Raw genomic sequence first — 24,150 nt, 5'->3', positions numbered from 1 at the left:
CGCGTGCGCCGTGCGGGGCCCGCGCGTGCGCCGTGCGGCCTTCCCCGCCGGTGGTCGACCTGATGGCCCTGCGCGCCCTGGCCCGCGGGTGCGGGGCCCTCAGGGCGGGCCCTGCTCCCCGACGACGGCCGCCCGTCGCTCAGGTAACCGGGGCGAAAACGCCCCGGACAACGACGGACGGGCTCCGAAGGACCAGTTAGCATCTCCACCAACAATAGCAATCATAATAGTAGTAGTTGTTAAGCTATTACTATGTTCTAAGCCCTGGCAGGTGGGGGGGGGGGATACAAGGTGATCAGATTGTCCCACGGGGGCTCACTGCCTTCATCCCCATTTTACAGATGAAGGAACTGACCCCCAGATAATAATAATAATAATGGCATTTTTAGACTGGGAGAAGAAGAAGAAGAAGAATGGCATTTGTTAAGCGCTTACTATGTGCCAAACACTGTTCTAAGCGCTGGGGGGGATACAAGGTCATCAGGTTGTCCCACGGGGGGCTCACAGTCCTAAGTCCCATCCTGCAGATGAGAGAAGTGAAGTGACTTGCCCAAGGTCACACAGCGGACAAGTGACGGAGCCGGGATTAGATCCCATGACTTCTGACTCCCAAGCCCGGGCTCTTTCCACCAATCAATCAATCCTATTCATTCATTTCTTTTTATGGTATCCGTTAAGCGCTTACTCTGTGCCAGGCGCTGTACTAAGCTCCCCCTTCTAGACTGTGAGCCCGTTATTGGGTAGGGGCTGTCTCTGTCTGTTGCCGATTCGTCCTTCCCGAGCGCTTGGTACAGTGCCCTGCACACAGGAAGCGCTCAACAAATACGATTGATTGGTGACTGAATAAGCGCTGGGATAGATATAAATTAATCAGGTCGGACACAGTCCCTGTCCTACCTGGGGCTCACAGGTTTCATCCCCATTTTACAGTTGATGTAACTGAGGTGCAGAGAAGCTGAGTGACTGCCCCTAGGTCACACAGGTCACGGTGGCGGAGGTGGAATTAGAACTCAGGTCCTTCAGGCTCCCAGGCCCGTCCATCCACTAGGCCATGCTGTTTCTCCAGCGCTGCTTACTGAGCACCGACGAGCACTGTACTAAGCGCTTGGGAGAATGCACGATAACAGAGTTGGTAGGCACGTTCCCTGCCCGCAGCGAGTTTACAGTCCTGAGCCTGGGGGACGTCTTTGATTTGCCCCCTGCCTTGGCATCAGCCCCGGCTAGCGGGGCGAGGTTACGAAGAATCCCTGCTCACTGTCATAGCGATAACGTCACCGTCACATTGACATCGTCCTGGACGCTAATCAGCTCTCTGCTGTACAGTCTGCACCTACTGTTCCGTGAGTTGTCGAGGCTTCCGTTAGTTTGTGCAAAGAAACACCATTGATCTGTAAGCACCTCGAGGGCAGGGACGTTCAATAAACGCCATTAAACGAATGCAGGAGGCTAAGAGCTGTGCCCTTCCCAGGTGGTGAACGATGCCACGCTCCCGCCTCCCCCAGCTGGCTCGCTGTTTCCCTGCCGCCTGCTCCTCACCTCTGAGGCTCTCGGTGCCAACTTCGTGTCCTGGAAGACCCGTACCAAGTACACCATCCGGCCAGTGAAGATGAGGAAATCTGGAGGCCGAGACCATACAGGTGAGAGGGAGGAGGCAGGGGAAGGGGAGAAAAAGAGGCGGAAGGAGATTAGCAGGAAACTCCCAAGGAAGAGAAAGTGGTGTGGTCTAACTGCTCCTGTGCAGTTAGAAGCTTTGTTCAGACCCCGGGAATGGGCATTTCCCCGGAACAGCTGACCTAAGCCGTCTTCTCCACCACCGCTAATAGGCCGCATCTCCGTACACGGCATCGGTGGGGGCCACAAGCAGCGTTACCGGATGATCGATTTCCTCCGACTACGGCCTGAGGCCAGTAACTCTCCGGGGGCCTTTGAGGAGAAGGTCTTCTCTGTCCGCTACGATCCCTGCAGGCAAGTAGCCGTGTGTGTACGGATGTGTGGGTGTGGTGGGGGGGCCCCGGAGGAGTGTTGAGGCAACAGAGGCGATCAGGGATGGGGGGCGGGGAAGGACGGCAACACTGCTAAGAGCTAGAGGCCCAGGAGTCTGAAGCAAGGACTTACAGAAAGATCTGGGATTGTCAGGGAGGTGACATCAAGATCTAGGATGGGGGTCCAGGGCCCAGACTTGCCTACTGTCCCGGCAGGTCAGCAAATATCGCCTTGGTGGCTGGAGGCAATTGGAAACGCTGGATCGTCGCCACAGAAAACATGCAGGAAGGAGACATAATAAAGACCTCAAACACAATTGGCCGTATGGCAGGTGAAGAGGAGGGGGGGGGGCAGAGGCGTGGGACAGGGATGGTCAGCCTGGAGGAATGGGCAAAAAAGAGGCCCAAGTCCCGGGACTAACGAAATCGCTGTGTGTTGTAGTGGCCGCCCGGGAGGGTGACGCACATCCCCTGGGGGCGTTGCCCATCGGGACGCTGATCCACAACCTGGAGAGTGAGCCGGGCCGCGGAGCCCAGTACATCCGGGCCGCAGGTACCCGGGGCATCGGGAGTTGGGCTCGGGCACCGTGGGAAGGGATCCTGGAGTCAAGAGCGAAGCGGACAGAGTGAGGACTGTTATCTCTCCCATCGTCACGCTTTTCTCGATCGACGGTATTTGTGGAGTGCTTACTCTGTGCCGAGTGCCGTAGTAAGCGCTTGGGAGAGTACAGAACAACAGAATTAGCTATGTTCCCTGCCTATAATGAGCTCTTATCGTCTTAGTAGTTGCCGCTGTTACCGTGGGTCAAGTGCTGTCCTAAACTCCGGGATAGGTAGACTCACATCAGACACAGTGCCTGTCCTACGTGGGGCCCTCCGTGATAACGGGGAGGGAGAACAGATATTTAAGCAGCGTGGCCTAGTGGACAGAGCACAGGCCTGGGAGCCAGAAGGACCTGGGTTCTAATCCCTCCTCTGCCACTTGTCTGCTGTGTGACCTCGGGCACGTGACTTCACTTCTCTGGGCCTCAATTACCACATTCAAGATTGTAAGCCACCTTTGTGTCTTGTTTTCCCTGCCGCATTACGTTCTTCAAGAACTTCCCTCTTGCGAGGCTCCGCGCAAAGTAGGGGATTAGTACAGGCTGGAAACTCAGCTCTTATCCTGGGACAATAGCAGGAGTAGTATTTACTGAGCATCCACTTGGGGTGGCCCACTTCCTAGGTGCTTGAGAAAAACAGAATAAAGACTCGACACATTCCCTGCGCACTAGGAGTTGACATTCTAACCGGGGAGACAAACATAAACATTTATGACTACTTGATGAATAAGTACAAGCGCTTAGTACAGTGCTCTGCACACAGTAAGCGCTCAATAAATACGATTGATTGATTGATTTTACTTGTACATATCTATTCTATTTATTTTATTTTGTTACTATGGTTTGGTTCTCTGTCTCCCCCTTCTAGACTGTGAGCCCACTGTTGGGTAGGGACCGTCTCTGTATGTTGCCAACTTGTACTTCCCAAGCGCTTAGTACAGTGCTGTGCACACAGTAAGCGCTCAATAAATACGATTGATTGATTGATTAAGTACAAGCGAGGACAAAGGGAAAAGAAAAACAAAGCCAACACTCCCTCCTGCCTTTTTTTCTTGTAAAACCTATGGAGCACAGAGTAAGCGCTTAACAAATACCACAATTATCATCACTATTATTATGTAAAGTCAGGAGTGTCAGCTATGACGGGGCAGGGAATGGGTAGGGTATGTTTTTCCGACAGGGTGGGCACTCAGATACTGAACCAGTAATAAGCCTGAGTAGGGCCCAGCCAGCTGCGATTTCCTCCATTCTCCCCCCGACCTCGTCTCCTTTTCCTCACAGGGACTTGTGGTGTGTTGCTGCGCAAGGTGAACGGCACAGCCATCGTCCAGCTGCCCTCCAAGAGACAGATGCAGGTGGGTGAGGGGACGGGGACATGCCCCGTATGGGCGGAGAAGATGGCCGAGCTCGGGTCTCAGGGCAGGTCCCAGCTTTCTAGCGGAGAGGCGACTTACGTGGTCAAGGCCCAGTCTGTGAGGCAGGACCCGGCCGTCAAGCCCAACGCCCTTGGCCTCTGATCCTTTCTCAATTGTGCCCCATCCTGCAGCTGGGGCCTGCCGAAGTGGAAGAGGCCCCCGAGGTGTCCCGCGGCTATTGCGGGACGGCCACAACCCCCAGGACCCCCCGGAAATGAACCCGGACTTACTTTTGGTTCGCCTCGAGTTCTCTCTCCGTCAGGGGCTAGGCTTGAGCTGGGATCTCCAATCTGAGTGTGGGGAGAGAGTAAGAGAGATAGTGTTCTCTTGTATGCGGTCTAGCCCCGCTCTGGAAGTTGGACCTAAGCCTCTTGACTCACCCCTGGTTTGTGCCCGGAACCGTCTCAATCCTCTGGGTCTCCCCTCCTGATAGGTGGCATGGCATAGTGGATAGAGCCCAAGCTTTGGGAATCAGAAATTCATGGGTTCTAGTCCCAGCTCTGCCACTTGTCTGCTGCGTGACCTTGGGCAAGTCACTTCACTTCTCTGGGCCTCAGCTGCCCCATCTGTAAAACAGGGATTAAGACCGTGAGCCACATGGGGGACCTGGACCGTGCCCAACTTGATGGGACAACCAGATGACCTTCTATCTACCCAGCGCTGGGCCCATAGGAAGCGCTTAACAAATAATAATAATAATGGCATTTGTTAAGCGCTTACTATGTGAAAAGCACTGTTCTAAGTACTGGGATAAGCGCTTAGCGCTTCCTATGGACACCATAATAACAATAATCATAACAAGAGGGGTATTTGTTAAGCGCTTCCTATGGGCCCAGCGCTGGGATAGATACAAGGTCATCCGGTTGTCCCATGTGGGGCTCACCGCCTTCTATCTACCCAGCGCTGGGCCCTTAGGAAGTGCTTAGCAAATACCCCTCTTGTTATGATTATTGTTATTATGGTGTCCTGCTCACCTTCCCTTCAGCTTCCCTCATCTTGTAAAACGGGGATGAAGATGGTGAGCCCCGCATGGGACAACCGAATGACTTTGTATCTATCCCAGCGCTGGGCCCATAGGAAGCGCTTAACAAATACCCCTCTTGTCATGACGATTGTTATTGTGGTGTCCTGCTCACCTTCCCCTCATCTGTAAAATGGGGATGAAGACTGTGAGCCCCACATGGGACAACCGGATGACCTTCTATCTACCCCAGCGCTGGGCCCTTAGGAAGCGCTTAGCAAATGCCCCTCTTGTTATGATTATTGTTATTATGGTGTCCTGCTCACCTTCCCCTCATCTGTAAAGTGGGGATGAAGACTGTGGGCCCCACATGGGTCAACCAGATGACCTTGTATCTGTCCCAGCCCTGGGCCCATAGGAAGCGCTTAGCAAATACCCCTCTTGTTATGATTATTGTTACTATGGTGTCCTGCTCTACTTTCCCCTCATCTGTAAAATGGGGATGAAGACTGTGGTCCCCACATGGGTCAACCGGATGACCTTGTATCTATCCCAGTGCTGGGTCCTCAGGAAGCGCTTAACAAATACCCCTCTTGTCATGGCTATTGTTATGGTGTCCTGCTAACCTTCCCCTCATCTGTAAAATGGGGATGAAGATGGTGAGCCCCACATGGGACAACCGGATGACCTATCTATCTATCTACCCAGCGCTGGGCCCTTAGGAAGCGCTTAACAAATTACCCCTCTTGTCATGACTGTTGTTGTGATGGTGCCCCATGCGAGTGTCCCCTCACCCCCCTCTGTCGCCTCTCCCTTACTGAGCGCCTGACCCCCCTCCGCCCCAACCCCTCCAGGTGCTGGAGACGTGCATGGCCACCGTGGGCCGGGTGTCCAACGTGGACCACAACCAGCGGATCATCGGCAAGGCGGGCCGCAACCGGTGGCTGGGCAAGAGGCCGAGCAGCGGGCTGTGGCACCGCAAGGGCGGCTGGGCCGGGCGGAAGATCCGGCCCCTGCCGCCCATGAAGAGCTACGTCAGGGCCCCCTCAGCCGCCGCCATTGCCCGGCCCCCTCAATAAAAGACGACGGCCTTCCATCCGGGTCTCTGTCCCTTTGCGCCCGGCCCCGCCCCTCCCTCTGCGCCTGCGCCGGGCGTGTCCTCGCAGGCGCGCGCGCGCGCGCTGGCGTTTGACCCCCGCGGGCCGCCGTACGTTTGACAGGCAGGCGCGCGGCAGCGGGCCGGCGGAGGAGGCCGCGGCCGGCGAGGTAACGAGGGCCGAGAGGGGCCATTCCCCACCAAGCGCGCGCGCGCCTTTTGCCCCCCTCAGGGCCCGGCGGGCGGGAAGGGCGAAGGGCCCGCCTTCCCAGAAGGCTTTGCGGCTGAGGCCCTTGACCACTCAATGATGGCACTTTAGTAAGCGCTTACTCTTCCTCCCTTCAAAGCCCTACTGAGAGCTCACCTCCTCCAGGAGGCCTTCCCAGACTGAGCCCCTTCCTTCCTCTCCCCCTCGTCCCCCTCTCCATCCCCCCCATCTTACCTCCTTCCCTTCCCCACAGCACCTGTATAGATGTTTGTACATATTTATTACTCTATTTTACTTGTACATATCTATTCTATTCATTTTACTTTGTTAGTATGTTTGATTTTGTTCTCTGTCTCCCCCTTTTAGACTGTGAGCCCACAGTTGGGTAGGGACCGTCTCTATATGTTGCCAATTTGTACTTCCCAAGCGCTTAGTACAGTGCTGTGCACATAGTAAGCGCTCAATAAATACGATGGATTGATTGGTTACTCTGTGCCCTCACTCTTTCAGACTGTGAGCCCACTGTTGGGTAGGGACTGTCTCTATATGTTGCCGATTTGTACTTCCCAAGCGCTTAGTACAGTGCTCTGCACATAGTAAGCGCTCAATAAATACAATTGATTGATTGATTGATTACTCTGTGCCCTCACTCTTTCAGACTGAGCCCACTGTTGGGTAGGGACTGTCTCTATATGTTGCCGATTTGTACTTCCCAAGCGCTTAGTACAGTGCTCTGCACATAGTAAGTGCTCAATAAATACGATTGATTGATTGATTGATTGATTACTCTGTGCTCTCACTCTTTCAGACTGTGAGCCCACTGTTGGGTAGGGACTGTCTCTATATGTTGCCGATTTGTACTTCCCAAGCGCTTAGTACAGTGCTCTGCACATAGTAGGCGCTCAATAAATACGATTGATGATGATGTGCCAAGCACTGTTCTAAGCACTGGGGAGGTTACAGGGTGATCAGGTTGTCCCCGGGGGGGGGGGGGGGGGGGGGGGGGGGGGAGGGGGGCGCCTCACACAGTTTTAGTCCCCATTTTACAGATGAGGTCACTGAGGCCCGCAGAGAAGCACCTCTGACTCCAATGCCCGGGCTCTTTCCACTGAGCCACGCTGCTTCTCATGATGAGGGCACTTCTTATCCGCTTACTCTGTGCCAAGCATTTCATTCATTCAGTCGTATTTATTGAGCGCTTACTGTGTGCGGAGCACTGTACTAAGCGCTTGGGAAGTACAAGTTGGAAACATATAGAGACGGTCCCTACCCAACAACGAGCTCACGGTCTAGAGCCCCATGTGGGACAACCTTATCACCTTGTAACCTCCCCAGCGCTTAGAACAGTGCTTTGCACATAGTAAGCGCTTAACAAATACCATTATTATTATTAGAGGGGGAGACAGACATTAATACAAATAGACAAGACAATCAATTACAACAATCAATGTTTGGTTTTGTTCTCTGTCTCCCCCTTTTAGACTGTGAGCCCACTGTTGGGTAGGGACTGTATATGTTGCCAACTTGGACTTCCCAAGCGCTTAGTACAGTGCTCTGCACACAGTAAGCGCTCAATAAATACGATTGATTGATTACAGATATACACAGATAGATACATATGTGCTGTGGCGAGTCATTCATTCAGTCGTATTTATTGAGCGCTTACTGTGTGCGGAGCACTGTACTAAGCGCTTGGGAAGTACAAGTTGGAAACATATAGACGGTCCCTACCCAACAATGAGCTCACGGTCTAGTGGGGGAGACAGACATTAATACAAATAGACAAAACAATCAATTACAGATATATACATATATGCTGTGGGGAGTCATTCATTCAGTCGTATTTATTGAGCGCTTACTGTGTGCAGAGCACTGCACTAAGCGTTAGTGGCTACAGCACAGGCCTGGGAGTCCGAAGGACCTGGGTTCTAATCCTGGCTGTGTCACTTGTCTGCTGTGTGACTGTTCTGAGCGCCGGGGAGGTTACAAGGGGATCAGGTTGTCCCACGGGGGGCTCACAGTCGTCATCCCCATTTTACAGTTGAGGTAACTGAGGCCCAGAGAATAATAGTAATAATAATGATGGCACTTCTTAACCGCTTACTCTGTGCCCATAGGAAGCGCTTTAATAAATGCCATTATTATTAAATGACGCACTCTATCTATTGCTTGCAGAAGTAACGTGGTCTCCACCTCAAAAGTTTACAATTTAGTGGCATAGGGTTTGTCAGCCTCCCATCTCGCTCCTCCCTACACCGGTCCCTCCCCAAGCAGCGTGGTCTAGTAGATAGAGCACGGGCCTGGGCGTCTTAAGGTCACGGGTTCTAATCCCAGCTTCGACACTTCTCTGCTGTGTGACCTTGGGCAAGTCACTTTACTTTCCAGCGCTTAGAACAGTGCCCAGCGCTTAGAACAGTGCCTTGCACATAGTAAGCGCTTAATAAATGCCATCATTATTATTAGAACAGTGCCTTGCACATAGCAAGTGCTTAATAAATGCCATTATTATTATTATTTTTACTTGTCTGGGCCTCAGTTACCTCGTGTGTCAAAAAATGGGGATTAAGGGTGTGAGCCCAGTGTGGGAAGGGACCGTGTCCAACCTGATTAACTCATATCTCATATCATATCATTTTTAGACTGTGAGCCCACTGTTGGGTAGGGACTGTCTCTATATGTTGCCAGTTTGTACTTCCCAAGCGCTTAGTACAGTGCTCTGCACACAGTAAGCGCTCAATAAATACGATTGATGATGATGATGATATCTACTACAGCGCTTGGAACAGTGCTTGGCACGTAGTAAGCACTTAAGCACCCTTCAGTCTTCTAGACTGTGAGCCCGCTGTTGGGTAGGGACTGTCTCTAGATGTTGCCAACTTGGACTTCCCAAGCGCTTAGTACAGTGCTCTGCACGCAGTAAGCGCTCAATAAATACGATTGAATGAATGAAGTACCCTAAAAAAAATCCCTTCCCTCTGTGTTACCCCCCGTTACATCTGCCTCCGGCGAGCCTTGCCCTTCCCGCACATCCTCGTCGCATCCTTTTCCTCCAGGGCTCTAGCCCGGACCGCCCAGCGTGCCACGCTTGCTGATAGGCCCCTTGTCCTCACCTCGCCCTTCCCTCTTATCAATCAATCAATCAATCAATCGTATTTATTGAGCGCTTACTATGTGCAGAGCACTGTACTAAGCGCTTGGGAAGTACAAATTGGCAACATATAGAGACTTATCCCACGTCTACCCCGCAGGATGGTGGGGGAGCGGCGTGGCGGGGACCTGCTGGTCCCCCTGGGCCCCCGGCTGCAGGCCCGGCCCGAGGAGCTGCTGCGCCAGAGGCCCGGGCCCGACGGCCACCCGGAGTACCTGATCCGCTGGAGCGTGCTGCGGCCCGGAGAGGAGGGGGGAGCGGGAGGCAGAGGTCCCTCAGACGACCCGGTGGAGCACATCCTCATGTGGCTGTCGGCCCTGGAGGTCTGTGCCAGTTGCCCCTCGCTGCTGGGCGAGCAGGCGGCGGACAAAGAGACGCGGCAGGAGCCGGTCGGGGGAGCGGGCGTCTTCCCCCGGGACGTCGGACCGGACGAGGCGTCGCTGCGGGAGCTGGGGGAGGACGTGCGGGAGCTGGTGCACAGGGCGGCCCGGCAGCTGGGCCGGGGCGAGGCCAGCCCCGCCGCCTCGCTGCTGCACACCGTCCACGTGCTCAGCGCCTACGCCAGCATCGGGCCCCTGGCCGGCGTCTTCCGGGAGACCGGGGCCCTGGACCTGCTCATGACCATGCTGGGGGGGCCCGAGCCCCAGATCCGCCGCAGCGCCGGCAAGATGCTGCGGGCCCTGGCCGCCCACGACGCCGGTGAGGGGCCGGAGACCCCGAGGGGGGACCGGGCCGGGACGGCCGACGGCCCGGGGGACGCTCGGGCGGGAGGGGAGGGCCGAGTAGCCGAGGCTGGGGAGACCAAACGGACGGAACGGGGATGTGGGCGCTGACCGTCGAGGGGGACCGACGCTCGTGGGGTGATCGGCGAGAGGACTGGGGATGGTGAGCTGGGAGAGAGAGAGAGAGAGACACCTCGGGGTAGGAGAGGTGGAGTCAGCGGGCGACAAGTGAGAGGCCAGTTAGGCGGGGGATCAGCGAGCTCCGGGGACCGTAATTCCGGGGGCGAGGGGGCCGGGTAAGGGCGTGAGGTCCGTGGGGGAATGGGCGGTGAGCGAGCGGCGTGGCTTGCAGGGAGCCGGGCCCACGTGCTCCTGTCGCTGAGTCAGCAGGACGGCATCGAGCAGCACATGGACTTCGACAGCCGCTCTACCCTGCTCGAGTTGTTCGCCGAGACCAAGTCCTTCGAGGAGCACTGCATGGCCTTCGAGGGCATCGGCCTGCCCCAGGTACCCGGTGGGACCTCGGAGGGAGGAGCGGGGGGGACGGTGGCTGAAGTCTTTGGGTCAGAGGCCTAGAGAAGGGGGCCGGGGAGACAAGGCCTTGGCCTCAGGACCAGGCTCCAAGTTTACCTCGGGGGGCTTGGAAGGAGCAGCTGAACCGGCCCGTGGACGGAGAGCTCAAGCTGGAGACGTGGGGATGAGGGGGCGATCTGATCTTGGCGCGCACGCGCGTGTGTGTGTGTCGGTCGTAGATCCCCGGGAAGCAGCTCTTCTCCCTGGTGAAACGTTATCTCTGCGTCACATCTCTCTTGGACCAGCTGAGCGGCAGCCTGGAGTTTGGGGGTGAGGACCGGGCCTCCCCCCGCAAGGCTGCCGGCGGGAAGCAGAGCCGGGTGGAGCGAGAGCTGGAGTTCAGCCTGGCTTTGGGCAGCCTGATCCTGGAGCTGGTGCGGGGCATGGGCTGGGACCGAGGCCCGGACCCCCGGGCCGCCCGCCCGCCGGCCCGGCCGGCCCGCTCCATCTTCCTGGCCCCCGGCCCGGCCCGGCCCCTTCCACCCCCCTGGCCCTGCAGGAGGCAGGGCCAGGCCTTCCGGTCGCCCTCCGACTTCTCGAGCCGCAGCGCCTACGCGGAGTACGTGCAGGAGACCCTGCAGCCCGGCATGCGGGTGCGGATGGTGGAGGATTACGAGGAGATAGGAGCTGGGGACGAGGGCGAGTTCCAGCAGAGCAACACCGGCATGCCTCCCGTGCAGGTTGCTGGGGGCCGCGGGGGGCAGAGGGGCATGGAGGAGTCGGGACGGAGGCCTCGGGGTTGCCCCCGGGCAGGTTGGGAGAGTCGGGGGGCTGTGGGCACGGAGGATTGTCCCTCGGCAGGTCAGACACAGGGGAAGCCAAGGCAGGAGGGAGAGGTGGCATTCCTCTGGAGGCTGGGACAGAGAGCCGGGCATCGCGGGGGAGGGCATCAGGAGAAACCGAGAGGTAGGGAGTGAGCAGCGAAGCAGCAACGGAGGTGTGGTCCTGAGCGAGAAGCAGCGTGGCTTAGTGGAAAGAGCACGGGCCTGAGGACCTGAAAGGCCTGGGTTCTAATCCTGACTCCACCACTTGTCTGCTGTGTGAACTCGGGCCGGTCACCTCACCTCATCTGGAGAATAGGGATTAAGGCTGTGAGCCCTATTTGGAACGGGGACTGTGTCCAACCTAATTAAATGGTGTCTACCCCAGCACTTAGTACAGTGCCTGAACGTGTCTGTTGTTAAATTGCGTTAAATGGTGTCTACCCCAGCGCTTAGTACAGTGCCTGATACGCAGTGAGCACTTAGCAAATACCAGAAAAGTCAGTCAGTCATTTGTGCTTGGTACATGGTAAATGCTCAGTAATTACAAATGACTGACTGACTTTTCTGGTATTTGCTAAGTGCTTCCTACGTATCAGGCACTGTACTAAAGTGCTGGGGTAGACACCATTTAACGCAATTTAACAATAGACACATTCCCTGCCCACAACAAGCTTACGGTCTAGAGGGGGAGGCGGACATTAATATAAATAAATAAATGACAGACAGAAGAGGTGCAGGGGAGAGGAGCGAGGTGGCTGGGTGTCGGAGGGCCCGGGAAAGAGGAGTTTGTGAGGCCAAAGATACAGGGGTCAAAGCACAGATGGGTGGCTGGGGATGTGGGGAAGTAGCAGGGAGACCCGAGGGGATAAAAAGTGGATGGGGAGAGACGGCCCCAGACAGTGAGGAATTCAGGGGGATGAACAAGGGAGGGTGAAGGAATAGATGTCCCTTGGGGAGAAAAAAAGGAAAGAGAGAGAAACATGCACATTTCTGTGGGCAGCTGGGTCGGAAGAGGCAGACTGATTCTTCCTCTGACCCTCTCCACCCTGGGCGGTTCTGAGCTCAGTAGGGTGGGTGGGACTCGAGAAGCCTTCAGAGGCGGCGGGGATCGGGGGGGTGGAGGGGGGCTGCTATGTTAACGGCCTGCCCCTCCCTGCCCCCATTCCCCATCCCTCTTCTCCCAGCTGAGTTTGCCCCCCGCCCCCCTTCTAGGTGCTGTGGGAGTCGACGGGCCGCACCTACTGGGTACACTGGCACATGTTAGAGATTCTGGGCCTGGGGGAGGCAGCGAAAGACAAAGCTCCGGCCTTTCCGGAACGGAACGTGGGGAGCGGTGGGAGCTGGGCTCTCAATCCAGGTGAGGAGATGGCAGGGTCGGTGGGAAGAAGGCCCGGGGTCTGGGTTCAGGAGAGGCGTCGAAGGGAGGCCGGGAGGCCGTGGGGCGGGGCCACCCAAGGGAGCGAAGGCTCCCAGAGGGGAGATCCCTCAGCTGGAACCCTGTCGGCATGGGCCCTCTCCCTCACCTTTTGGTCGAGTCTAACGTCCTGTGCCCGCAGGTTCCTCCCCCTGGCCCTGGAAGCCCCCAGGGAGCCTGTACTCTGTGCCCTACCTGCGGCCCAGCGCCCCGGGCAGCACGGAGTCCCGCTTCCTCAGCCGGGCCGAATGGTGGGAGATCCTGTTCTTCGTCAAGAAGCTGGCCGGGCCCGAGCAGCAGCGTCTTCTCCAACTCGTCCAGGAGACACAGGGCAAGGAGGTGTGAGCCGGGGGGTTGGATGAGGATTTCCTTTCCTGGAACAGAACAAGGAGGGATAGGGTGTCCTGGAGCCCCTCTCACTCCCAGTTCCAGACCCCCGCCCTCACCCTCGATCCGTCAACCAGTGGTACTTAGCGAGCATGTACCGTTTACAGAGCACACAATGAGCATCCACTCTGTCGGCCTCCCCTCCGACCTGCCCCGTCCCTGACCCTGTGGCCCCTTTCCCTCCCCCGTTGTCGCCCCAGGCCCCGGAGGAGAAGGCCCTGGCAGAGCTCTCGGTGCCTGTCGCGTTGGCGCAGAAGCTGGTGCTGAGTCTGAGCAGGCAGTGCCAGGGTGCCACCCGCAGCGACCTGCTCTGCTCCCACGTCTACAGCGAGTTCGGGCCTCAGGACCACCCGGAGGAGGGGGAGCCGCCTGGCCCGGCCCCCGCGGACCAGCTCCGGGACATCACTCCCTCCGACACCCCCCAGGTCCCCGAGGTCGAGGCCCTCCAGCCAGGGGAGGCCCAGGCTAACAGTAAGTCAGGCCCAGAGGGCTAGGAGGGGGCTTGGCTGTAGGGGAAAGCGGGAGTCGGAAAGAAATCTCAGGGCCTTTTTCTGCTACGGGGCTCTGAGAGACCCGGAAAGGAGGGCTGGAGTTAAGGGGAGAGGGGTTGAGCCACGGGGGAGAGCTGTGGTGATGCCCAGGGTCACGACTCTACCTCTTTGTGTTTGTGGGCCACAGCGCTGGAGCTGCCCCCGGGGCCACGGGGCGAGATGCCCAAGTCGTTGCAGAGCCTGGCCCCAGACCCGGGTCCTTCCCCGGATCGGCTCCAGGAGCCGGGGCTCAGCGAGGGCAGCGTGAGCCCCGAGGACTGGGACGTGGAGGCTCTCCTGCAGCAGCTGCAGCAGCAGCCTGACCACTTCCTGCTGCTGGCACGCAGCCTGGAGATGCTGGGGCCCAGGAAGGCCACCCAGCTGCGGGGCCTGAGGTGAGCCGGGCCCGAGGGAGGGGTACCCGGTTACCACGGGGGGCCGAGGAGGGAGAGGAGTGGGAGGTGACCCTCGAGGGAAAGGGTGACTCTGGGGCTGGCTAGAAGAGGCCGGGGCCGGTGGCGAGACAGAAAATCGCAGAGGCCCAGCAGAGCCCCCCAACCCCGGCTTCCTCCTTTCCCCAGGATGCTGACCAAGCTGTTGGAGGGGTCGGGAGCCGAGGCCCTCCCTTGGCACGAAGCTGCGGGGTCGTGCCTCACCTGCATGAACGCCTCCGGGGCTGACAGCGAGGTACGGTCGGGGGACGCCGCGGGAGTGGGCTTGAGAGTGGGGAGAACCACGCCCCGGATGAGGGTCGGCCTCCGGTGGGACTCTGTACCTGGAGGGGAGGGAAGCGGGTCACCTGGCATCGGATGGCATCACCTCTGAGGGTCTAACGTTAAAGGCTATCTTACTTGTTCTCCCTCTGCCCTCCATTTCCATTTGTCCTCCTCCCCCCCTTCCTCCTTTTCCTCTACCCTGTCTCCACTTTCTCCTCTACCCATCGCGTGCCCTTCCCCATCTGGGTCACTCTCCCTCGCCCCCTCCCTCATCCGCCCGCCCCACCGTGCCCCCGTGCCCCGCGGCCACGGCTCCGGCCCTGCGCAGGTGGTCCAGGAGGCGGTTCGCTTCCTGCACCGCCTGGCTTCGTGCGACAAGGACTGTGCCGTGGTGCTGTGCCGCCTGGGGGCCCGCGAGGCTCTGACCAAGGCCCTGGCCCAGCCCGGCGCCCAACTACCGCTGGGCCCCGAGCTGCGGGAGCTGCTGGACCACTGCCAGAAGCAGGCCGGTCTCTACGGCAACCTGACCACCAGCATCCTGGCCGGCTGCATCCAGGTGGGAGGCGGGGTTGGCGGCCCCGGGGGCCGGGGACGGAATCGGGAGTTGGGGGCCCGGCCCAGGAAGCAGGGTGGCGCCCAAAAATCAGTCATATCTAGTGAGCGCTTAACGTGTGCACAGAGTACAGTACAACAGAATTAGCACACGCATAACGAGTGGGAGGGAGGGGGAGGAATCTGGGTGCATTCTGCCGGCCCTGAGGACCAAAGACTCTAGGACGGCCACGGCTCTGCGCTCCCGCCCGCCTTCCCCATCCCCTTCCCCGGCCCAGTCCTGTAACAGCCAGAGGTCCAGGGGGCGGAGACCCTTCCCCAGCAACCGTGTGTGGGTCTGGGACACATCGTGCCTCCCCCGTTTCCCGTCAGTGCCGTCCTCCTCTCCCTCTGGGGTCCCCACCGTCACTCCCACCACTCCCACCCCACCCTGGCCCTTCCCGGCCCGATCTTCCGTCCCCTCGGGCTCCTTGAGCCTTCTCTGTCCCCGTTGCCCGCAGCTGGTGCTGGGCCAGATAGAGGAGCACAGACGGACTCAGCAGCCCATCAACATCCCCTTCCTGGATGTCTTCCTCAGGCACCTCTGCCAGGGTCAGTGCCCTCCCCGGCTCCTCCCTGCCCGGGGGCCAAAGCCCATTTCTCCCCCCCTCCCCGCCCGACTCCCTTTGTGTCCCCTTCCCCTCCCGGGCCCCTCCGTCCTCCCCACGGCCCTGGTCCAGCGGTCACCGGCCCCTCTTTCTCGGGCTCTTCCGCCCCTCCCCATCCACCCCCGCGGGCTCCCCAGGCTCCAGCGAGGAAGTGCGGGAGGACAGATGCTGGGAGAAAGTGGAGGTGTCCTCCAACCCGCACCGGGCCAGCAAGCTGACCGACCGCAACCCCAAGACCTACTGGGAGTCCAACGGCAGCACCGGTTCCCACCACATCACCCTCCACGTGCGCCGCGGCGTCCTCATCAGGTGTGGGCGGGGGCCGGGCGAGGGGACGCGGGAGTCTGCCGGGGAAGGTCCTCGGATGGGCCGCGGGGCCGTCTTAAAATAACGACGATGTAATGATAACCAAAGGAATGAGGTTTTTATACCGTATACCAAGAACCAGGCTGAGCACTGGGGGAGATGCACGATCATCACATTGGCGTTCTCTTCAGATTTTGGGAAGAGCGCTGAACGTTCTCCACGGCCCAACTAGAGGGGATGGACCTGAGGGGTCCCAAGGAGGCGGCGAAAGGGTCTATATGGGGGAAGGGGGGGCGGTCCTCCCCACCCGCAGCTCTGAAGGGTCCTTGCCGTCTCTGCCCCCAGGCAGCTGACCATGCTGGTGTCCAGTGAGGACTCAAGCTACATGCCAGCCCGAGTGGTGGTGCTGGGCGGAGACAGCATAAGCTCCGTCAACACTGAGCTCAACTCGGTGAGCCTCCCGCCTCCATCCCTCCATCTCTGGGGTGCAGCGGAAGGGTGAGGTGGGGTGGGGGGCCTAGGTTTGGGACCTGGAAAGTCCCCTCTGGGCAATTCCCTAAGCCCCCCCCTCCGGTCACCCTTTTCCCTTCCACGCCCGTCCCCCCCACCCCTCCGCCCAGGTCAGCGTCACGTCCAGCGCCAGCCGGGTGCTCCTGCTGGAGAATCTGACCTGCTTCTGGCCCATCATCCAGATCAGGATCAAGCGCTGTCAGCAGGTTTGGCCTGGTTCCGGAAATGTACTGGGAAGCACTTGGCGCCGAGGCCGCAGTGGGGAGAGCATTCGGGGAACGAAACCGGCTCTACTTCCTGCGGCCACTCGCTCAGAACCGGGAGATCTGTCCTCTGGCTCGTCCTCCGCGGCCACCGATTCGGTCCAGATCAGACCCGGCAGCCACGAGCCCGCTGGGATTTTCCCGGTCTCCCGACGGGCTCCGGTCGGCGGCGGTAGCTGAGCGGGGCAGAAAGCGGGGGTCACTGGGGAACTAGTCCGGTGTGAGCCCATCGTTCATCCCCTGCCATCCCGTCCTGTCCGTCTTTTCGCCTTGGCAGCACCGGGAAAGGGGTGGCGTGAGAGGTGGGGTGGCTCTGAGCTACCTTGGTGCCGTTCCACCATGGCGCAGGGGTGGGGGAGATCTGGGCAGCAGAGTGCCACGCACCACTTGTGCAGGGCTCGGGAGGGGCAGAGGTGATGGCCCCCCCACCTCCCCATTGCAGGGCGGCATCGACACCCGCGTGCGGGGCCTGGAGGTGCTGGGCCCCAAGCCGACGCTGTGGCCGTTGTTCCGGGAGCAGCTCTGCCGCCGCTCGCGGCTCTTCTACGCGGTGCGGGCTCAGGCCTGGAGCCGCGACATCGCCCAGGACCGCACCCGCCTGCTGCGGCTCTTCCCCAGGTCCGGGGCGGGGGTGGCACCGGGGAGGTGAGGGGGGCGGCGGGAAGCCGCGAGGCAGGAGTCGAGGAGGTGGGAAGAGGGGAACCGGGTGACTCGACTGAAACATGGGCGGATCCGGGGGCAGGCGTCTGGCTGTGGCCCGAGGGATTCTTGGACCACAGGACCGTGACCCCGAGGGTGCGGGGCGGGTCCAGGGATGTGACCTGGGGGAAGACTGGAAGGCTGGGAGAGCCACGGAGGAGCCAGACGGAGGCTGAGGTGTCTCAGTCGGGTTCCTTGTTCCCCTCTCCTCAGGCTGAACAGGGCTCTGGGCCACGAGCAGGCCTTTGCCGACCGCTTCCTCCCCGACGAGGAGGCTGGCCTGGCGCTGGGCAGGACCTGCTGGGAGGCGCTGATCACTCCCTTGGTGCACAGCATCACCAGCCCCGGTAACGGTCCCCGGCAATCCTCCTGCCCCCTCAGGGACTGACCTCCCGCACCCAACCCCCGGCATCCTCGCCCGGCGACTAACCCCGCAACACTCCTCGCTGTACCTACACAGTCCCCCGACTCTCTGCTTCTCCAGTCCAGAAACGACACCAATTCCTTCTCCCCAGTAACCGTCCAGCTCCCGGGTCGTTCTCCCCCTCAGCCTCCCGTCCTCCCATCATCAGTCCCCTCCTCCCGTCCATCTCCCATCCCCTCCCGCCTCTCCTCCGAGACCACTCAGGTCAGAGCAGTGGCCGAAGTCCTTTGCCTGGGCGTGGGGAATTGCTCCAAGTCCCCAGGGGTCCCCGCCTGGACGCACCCTGAGTCTGAACCATCCTTTCCCAAGTGCCTAGTGAAGGGATTGGTTGAGGGATAAGGGCTAGAGGAGAAAGCTCAGGCCTAGCCTCACCCGATTTCTCCTCCTCCTCCTCCTCCTCCTCCCCTCCCAGATGCGAGTGGGCTGAGCCCCCTGGCCTGGCTGCTGGACCGCTACTTGGAACGCCGAGCGGGGACCCGGCCGCCCGAGAACCACTCGGCCACCTTCACCTTGCAGGTGCGGCGCCTCAGCCATCTTCTCGTGCACATGGAAAGTTCCTCCGCTCTGCCCAGCGAGCCGCCGTCCGGGTCCGGTGAGTCCGGTCTGGGCGGGCGGTGACGGCGGGGCCTCGGTGGGCCCTGAAAGACAACGGCTCTCCCCACCTTCGAAGGCTTGATGAAAGTCCATCTCCTCCGGGAGGCCTTCCCCGACTAAACCCTCCTTTCCTCTTCCCCCACACCCATCCTCGCCACCCTTACTTTATCCATCCCCTGTCCCAGCCGCACATCTGTAATTATATTAGTGTCTGCCTCCCGCTCTAGACTGTAAGCTTGTCGTGGGCAGGGAACATGCCTACCAACCCTATTGTATTGTGAGAAGCAGCGTGGCTCAGTGGAAAGAGCCCGGGCTTTGGAGTCAGAGATCGTGGGTTCCAATCCCGGCTCCGCCCAATTCATTCATTCGTTCATTCAATCGTATTTATTGAGCGCTTTCTGTGTGCAGAGCACTGGACTAAGCGCTTGGGAAGTCCAAGTTGGCAACATATAGAGACGGTCCCTACCCAATTGTCAGCTGTGTGACTTTGGGCAAGTCACTTCGCTTCTCTGGGCCTCAGTTCCCTCCTCTGGAAAATGGGGATGAAGACTGTGAGCCCCCCGTGGGACAACCTGATCACCTTGTGACCTCCCCAGCGCTTAGCACAGTGCTTTGCACATAGTAAGCGCTTAACAAATGCTATTATTATTATTATTATTATTGTTATTATTCTCAGGGCCTCAGTTACCTCAACTGGAAAATGGGGACTGGGAGCCCCTGGTGGGACAACCTGATCACTTTGTAACCTCCCCAGCGCTTAGAACAGTGCTTTGCACATAGTAAGCGCTTAATAAATGCCATCATTATTATTATTATTATTCTCCTAAGCGCTCAGTACGGTGCCCTGCACACAGTAAGTGCACAGTAAATACAGCTGACTGACTGAGACCCGGGCGCCCCAGCACCGGCTCTGCTCTCGGCTGGGCCGGGGCCGGGCCGGGTGAGGAGAGCTCTGTGCGAAGCCCTTCCCTCTGTCTCTGCCCCCGCTTTCAGCCTCCGCAGTCGGCATCAAGGTGAGGCAGAACCCGGAGCCGGGAGTCCAGGAGGGCAGCCTGAGGGCCATCACCCACTGCTGGAGCGGGGTGGTGCAGGGGCAGGTAGAAAGGACCGGACAGGGGAGGGTGGGGGGAGGGAGACGCGGAGTAGGGGGATTCCGGCCGGATGGACGCCCGAGCCCGGAAGGGGGGACGGAGGTCTGGGAGGCTCCCGGCCTCACCCTGGCTTGCCCTCTCCCCCCCCTCAGGTGAAGCGGTTTCTGGCCGCCGCCGGGCGGGCCCCAGACTTCGTACCTCGATACTGTGAGCTCTACCGACGTCTGCAGGCGGCCGGGGCCGAGCTGTTCGGGGCCTGCCAGGCGGGCTTCGTGCCGGCCCTGCGCCGGGGCTTCTCCGCCGCCCTGCAGCAGCTCCCCTTCCTCACCGCCTCCCATGTGAGATTCCCACTTTCTCTCCCCCGACTTCTTCGCCCAGTGCCCACTCTGCCCTCAGTCCTCCTGAGCACTCCCCTCCAGTCCGCCCCGCCCGCTTTCTCAGATCCTTTCCACCCATTTCCCCACTTCTGTGTTCCTGCTCACTCATCCCCAGTCTTCCCTTCCCTACCACTCTGGGTGAATCTTCCCGCCACCTCCTGATGTTCTTTCCTCATCTCCACCCATCACCCTCACTCCTCGCATTACCACTTCAGCACACCTTCCTCATTTCTGCCTCCTCTTCTCCTCCTATCCCCCCCCCCGCCCCTTTTCCTGCTAACAGTCCTTATCCTCCCACCGGCTGCCCACTCTGCACATCTCTCCCGGCCCTACGATTCTGACTGCTCCGCCTTCCCGCCCCAAGCAGCCGGGATCTACGGCGCTCCCGCGTACCGTGTCTTCACGTCCCGTCCTGAGCCAGCCCCGGGCCTTCTCTTCCCCCAGGTGTGTGAGCAGTTTGCCCGCTACGTCGACCGCCAAATCCTAGCCAGTCGGGCCGATGGGGCCGCGGGGATGGAGTCGCTGGAGCAGCTGCGGCAGAGCCTGGAATCCTTCCTGGTCCTGTCTGGCCTGGAGCTGGCCACCTCCTTCGAGCATTTCTACCGGTGAAGAGTTGATAGGGGAGGGCTGGGGAGGGGCAGAGCATGAGGGAAGAAGGGCTAGAGAAAGGAAGAGAGACAGACTGAGAGAGGTGGTCAGAAGGAAGAGGAGGCCTGAGTTGGGGGCCGCAGGTTGAGAAAAGGGAGCTCCTCTGGGTTGTAGGAGGGAGGGGGAGGCCAGAGTCAGGAAGTAGGGGAGGCCTGGGTTGGCCGGACTGAGGGGCCAGGGCCCTGGCCGTCACAGGAGGGAGGGAGGCCGGACTGAGGGGCCGGAGTTGTCCGCCGTGTGTTGCAGGTACTACCTGGGGGAGCGCCTCCTGGGCCCCGGGCCCTGCTGGCTGGAAGAAGCCGTGCTGGAGCAGATCGGGCTCTGCTTCCCCAATCGCCTCCCCCAGCAGATGCTGAGCTGCCTGAAGGCCGCCGCCGACCTGCAGCACCACTTCCGCCTCTTCCGGCTGCAGCAGCTTGACCGGCGTCTCCTGGAGCGGGGCCACGAGGACGGGGGGGACGACGACGACCGTGATGGGGAGGACTTGGGGCAGGAGGCCGAGCCCCCGGGGAAGGTGAGCGGGCCCGAAGCGGGGAGGCTGGAGGAGGAAGAGAGGTACAGGGAGCGAGGGGGGCGGGACGGCGGACCGAAAAAGGCCGGGCCTCCCTGAGGTCGCTATGTCTGCAGCCCGAGGAAGAAGAGGAAGAGGAAGACCTCCCCCCAGAGGTGTCCGTGCTGGCCCTGCCGTCCCATTGCTGGCCCGTCTCCCGCTTCTGCTTCCTGCAGGACCCCAGCAAGCGCTTCCCCCCGGCCCTCAGCGGCTACCTTGGCTGCTTCTCTGAGTTCTACGGCCACAGTGAGAGGGGGTGGGGAGAAGGGGGCAGGATAAGCTGGCGGGGGAGGAGGGGATGCCGTCCTTCTTTCCCCATCACATTCCCTACCCTGTCTGCCTGTCTTTCCCAGGTCAGAGTCAGCCGGGCCCGGAGTCAGGGCCCCGGCGACGGCTGCAATGGACGTGGCTGGGCCGGGCCGAGCTGGTGTCCGGGGCCCAGCAGAGGCTGTTGGTGTCCACCCTGCAGATGTGGATCCTGCTGCACTTCAATCAGGCCCAGGTGACCGCCCCTGCCCCCGTTCCTTCCCCCCGCCCCGTCCCTTCCTCCTCCCCTCTCCTCACTCCCGCTCCTCCGGCCCCCCAGGAGGTGACGGTGGAGACCTTGCTGCGGAGCTCGGGCCTGGCCGTGGAGCTGCTGAACCAGGCCCTGGGCCCCCTCACCGGCAGCCCCGGCCCCCTGACGCTTCACGAGGCGCAGGGCCTCCCCTCTGGGGGTAAGGAACTGGGGCGGATGGGGGGACCCATAGATGTGTGCCCCGGGCACGGAAAGAGAGAGGCTGTCTCCGACTGGCGTGGGGCGAGAGCGAGCTCGGTGTGTATCTGTCGTAGGTGTGTTGAGGCTGCGGGAGGAGGCAGCAGGGGGTGTGAGGCCTGGGGGCCCCCCTCTGCGGCTGCTGCCTCCCAGAGAGTACCTGAACGTGGAGGAGGGCGAGGGCCGAGCCCTGGAGAAGAAGAGGAACCTGCTGAACTCCCTCCTCATCCGCATCCTCAAGGCCCGTGGGGAGGACGGGCTGCATATCGACTGCCTCGTGTGCCTGGTGAGGAGGGGCGGGGGGCAGCCCTTTGACCAGCTCGTCTGTCCGGGGTGTGGGGGAGGGACTGGGGCCCCACAGGGGAAGAGGGACGGGCCCGGCCAGCGATGGTGACGCCACCTCTGTCTGTCCCGGAGGTGCTGGAGGCCTGGAAGAAGGAGAGCGAGGGCGGGCCGGGCCGGGGCTGCAGCAGCGCGGACGTCCTCTCCTCCGTCCTCCACCTCCTGGCCGAGGGCTACGTGAGGCGGCGGGAGGAGCAGCCCCAGATCCTGGCCTTCGCCGCCCCCGAGCCGGCCAGCCCACCCTTCCCGCCCACCCAAACCCCAACCACCCCGGGCCCTGCCCCTCTCCCCGCCTTCCACACCGTGGAGATCCGAACGGAGGCTCCCGGGCCCCCCAACACGGCCCCCGCCACCACCAGAACGTTCTCCACCTTCCGATAGGACGCGGCGGGGAGGAAGGGGACATGCAGGTGGGGGTTTTCTACTGAAATAAAACTCGGAGCGTCCATTGTATCGGCTCTCCGTCCCTTTGGGGTTTCAGGGAACCGGATGGATTTGGAAGAAACGGTCGGGTCTCGAGCCGAAAAAGGGGAGAGGAGTGGAATGAGGGTGACGGTTTTTTTTCCTTTCACGGTATTTGCTAGTTGCCACACCGTTCTAAGCGCTGGCTGGGGGAGATTCTAGCTAATCCGGTTGGACGCAGCCCATGGCCCACTCACAGTCTTAATTCCCATTTTACAGATGAGCTAACCGAGCCACAGAGAAGTTAAGCGACTTGCCCGAGGTCACGCGGCGGACAAGCGGCAGAGCCGGGATTAGACTCTAGGTCCCTCTTGATGTCCAGGCCGTGCCCTATCCACTAGGCTGCTTCTCAATCTTGCCCAAGAGACGAGAGGGCAAGTGGGGCTGGAATGGAGGGAGTGGGATGGTGAGGAATATATATAGGTGTGAAATTCATTTGTAGATTTATGTGCGGCTGAAAAGGTCAGGGCGAAACTTAGACCAGCCCTTGTTACGCTCACCCGCCTGGTGCTGTTCTTTTCTGGCAAGACATCTAGATAAAGGTGACCCGCAGGCAGGAGGAAATGCAGAATTGCGGAGGAGAGAGGTCAGGGCTCGCGAGGGTAGGTGGAGGAGTCGCCCGCGGAGGGGCCGTAGTCGAAGCCGTGGGAGCGACTGCAGATTGAGAAGAGAAGGGAATCTAGAACAAAACCTTGAGACACCCACGGTTAGGAGGTGGGAGGCAGAGGCAATCAGCGAAACCCCACTTTAACTTTGGGACTGTGGCCCACCTAATATCGTTTCTACCCCGGCATTTAGCAGAGTGCTCGATACGTACTAAGTGCTTAATAATAAAACCATTTTTAAATGAATAAATCATTTTAAAAAGCATCAGGCAGAGACAGAGACCCAGGAGAGAGCGGTGTCGATAAAACCAAGTTTAGGTTGTGTTTCCAAGTGAAGGCAGAGGTCCACACTGTTGAAGGCAGCGGAGAGATCAAGGAGGGTTATGACGGAGTACAGTCCCTTAGAGATAGAAAGAATAAGGTTCGGAGAGAACGGTTTCACTGGCTGCCGGCATGCACTGACAATCTTCCAAAGAACTGGTCGGCCATCTCGATTAGATTTTTTTTTTCTTTCCTTGTCTATCTTTGGGCAGCGTGCTGCCTAGGTAACAGTTTGTTGACTGCATTTAGTCGGGTTGCCAGGATAGATTTTTTTTTTCTATTGTGAGGTGGGTCAGGGGCGGGTTAAACAGAGCCAGGATACCTGTACATTGGAACAAACACGTGCTGGGGCCTTCTAGTGTGGGCATGTTCTTCAATTGAAGCAGCATCACATATTATTATTATACTTAGACTGTGAGTACTAGTTCTAGTGTGGGGATGTTCTTAAATTGAAGTAGCATCACATATTATTATTATTATTATTATA

The 24,150-nt window shown here is 59.6% G+C and overlaps 2 protein-coding genes across 3 annotated transcripts; both read left to right on the top strand.

The window, feature by feature from the left end:
- The first annotated feature begins 47 nt into the window (after positions 1–47).
- Positions 48–6,056, top strand: MRPL2 (mitochondrial ribosomal protein L2). Its single transcript, XM_038761029.1, has 7 exons — positions 48–143; positions 1,469–1,637; positions 1,824–1,965; positions 2,199–2,314; positions 2,425–2,535; positions 3,866–3,939; positions 5,815–6,056. The coding sequence occupies exons 1-7, from the start codon at positions 63–65 to the stop codon at positions 6,037–6,039; spliced, it is 918 nt and encodes a 305-aa protein (XP_038616957.1). The 5' UTR covers positions 48–62; the 3' UTR covers positions 6,040–6,056.
- A 77-nt stretch (positions 6,057–6,133) lies between these two features.
- On the top strand, positions 6,134–22,723 carry CUL7 (cullin 7). 2 transcript variants are annotated; one of them, XM_038761025.1, is made up of 26 exons: positions 6,134–6,374; positions 9,513–10,111; positions 10,487–10,641; positions 10,887–11,387; positions 12,684–12,828; positions 13,028–13,224; positions 13,473–13,743; positions 13,951–14,197; positions 14,384–14,489; positions 14,847–15,074; positions 15,571–15,661; positions 15,855–16,026; positions 16,369–16,474; positions 16,644–16,739; positions 17,239–17,414; positions 17,709–17,842; positions 18,332–18,511; positions 19,507–19,610; positions 19,757–19,942; positions 20,426–20,586; positions 20,876–21,143; positions 21,257–21,425; positions 21,533–21,681; positions 21,766–21,895; positions 22,011–22,219; positions 22,351–22,723. In XM_038761025.1, the coding sequence occupies exons 2-26, from the start codon at positions 9,514–9,516 to the stop codon at positions 22,654–22,656; spliced, it is 5,085 nt and encodes a 1,694-aa protein (XP_038616953.1). In that variant the 5' UTR covers positions 6,134–6,374; position 9,513; the 3' UTR covers positions 22,657–22,723. The 2 variants fall into 2 exon arrangements, with proteins under 2 accessions (XP_038616953.1, XP_038616954.1); XM_038761026.1 differs by having other exon boundaries at positions 6,199–6,226.
- The last annotated feature ends 1,427 nt before the right edge of the window (positions 22,724–24,150 follow it).

Source organism: Tachyglossus aculeatus, chromosome 19 (genome assembly GCF_015852505.1).
Source record: "Tachyglossus aculeatus isolate mTacAcu1 chromosome 19, mTacAcu1.pri, whole genome shotgun sequence".
Taxonomy (NCBI): domain Eukaryota; kingdom Metazoa; phylum Chordata; class Mammalia; order Monotremata; family Tachyglossidae; genus Tachyglossus; species Tachyglossus aculeatus.
This window is presented reverse-complemented; position numbering and strand designations above follow the sequence as displayed.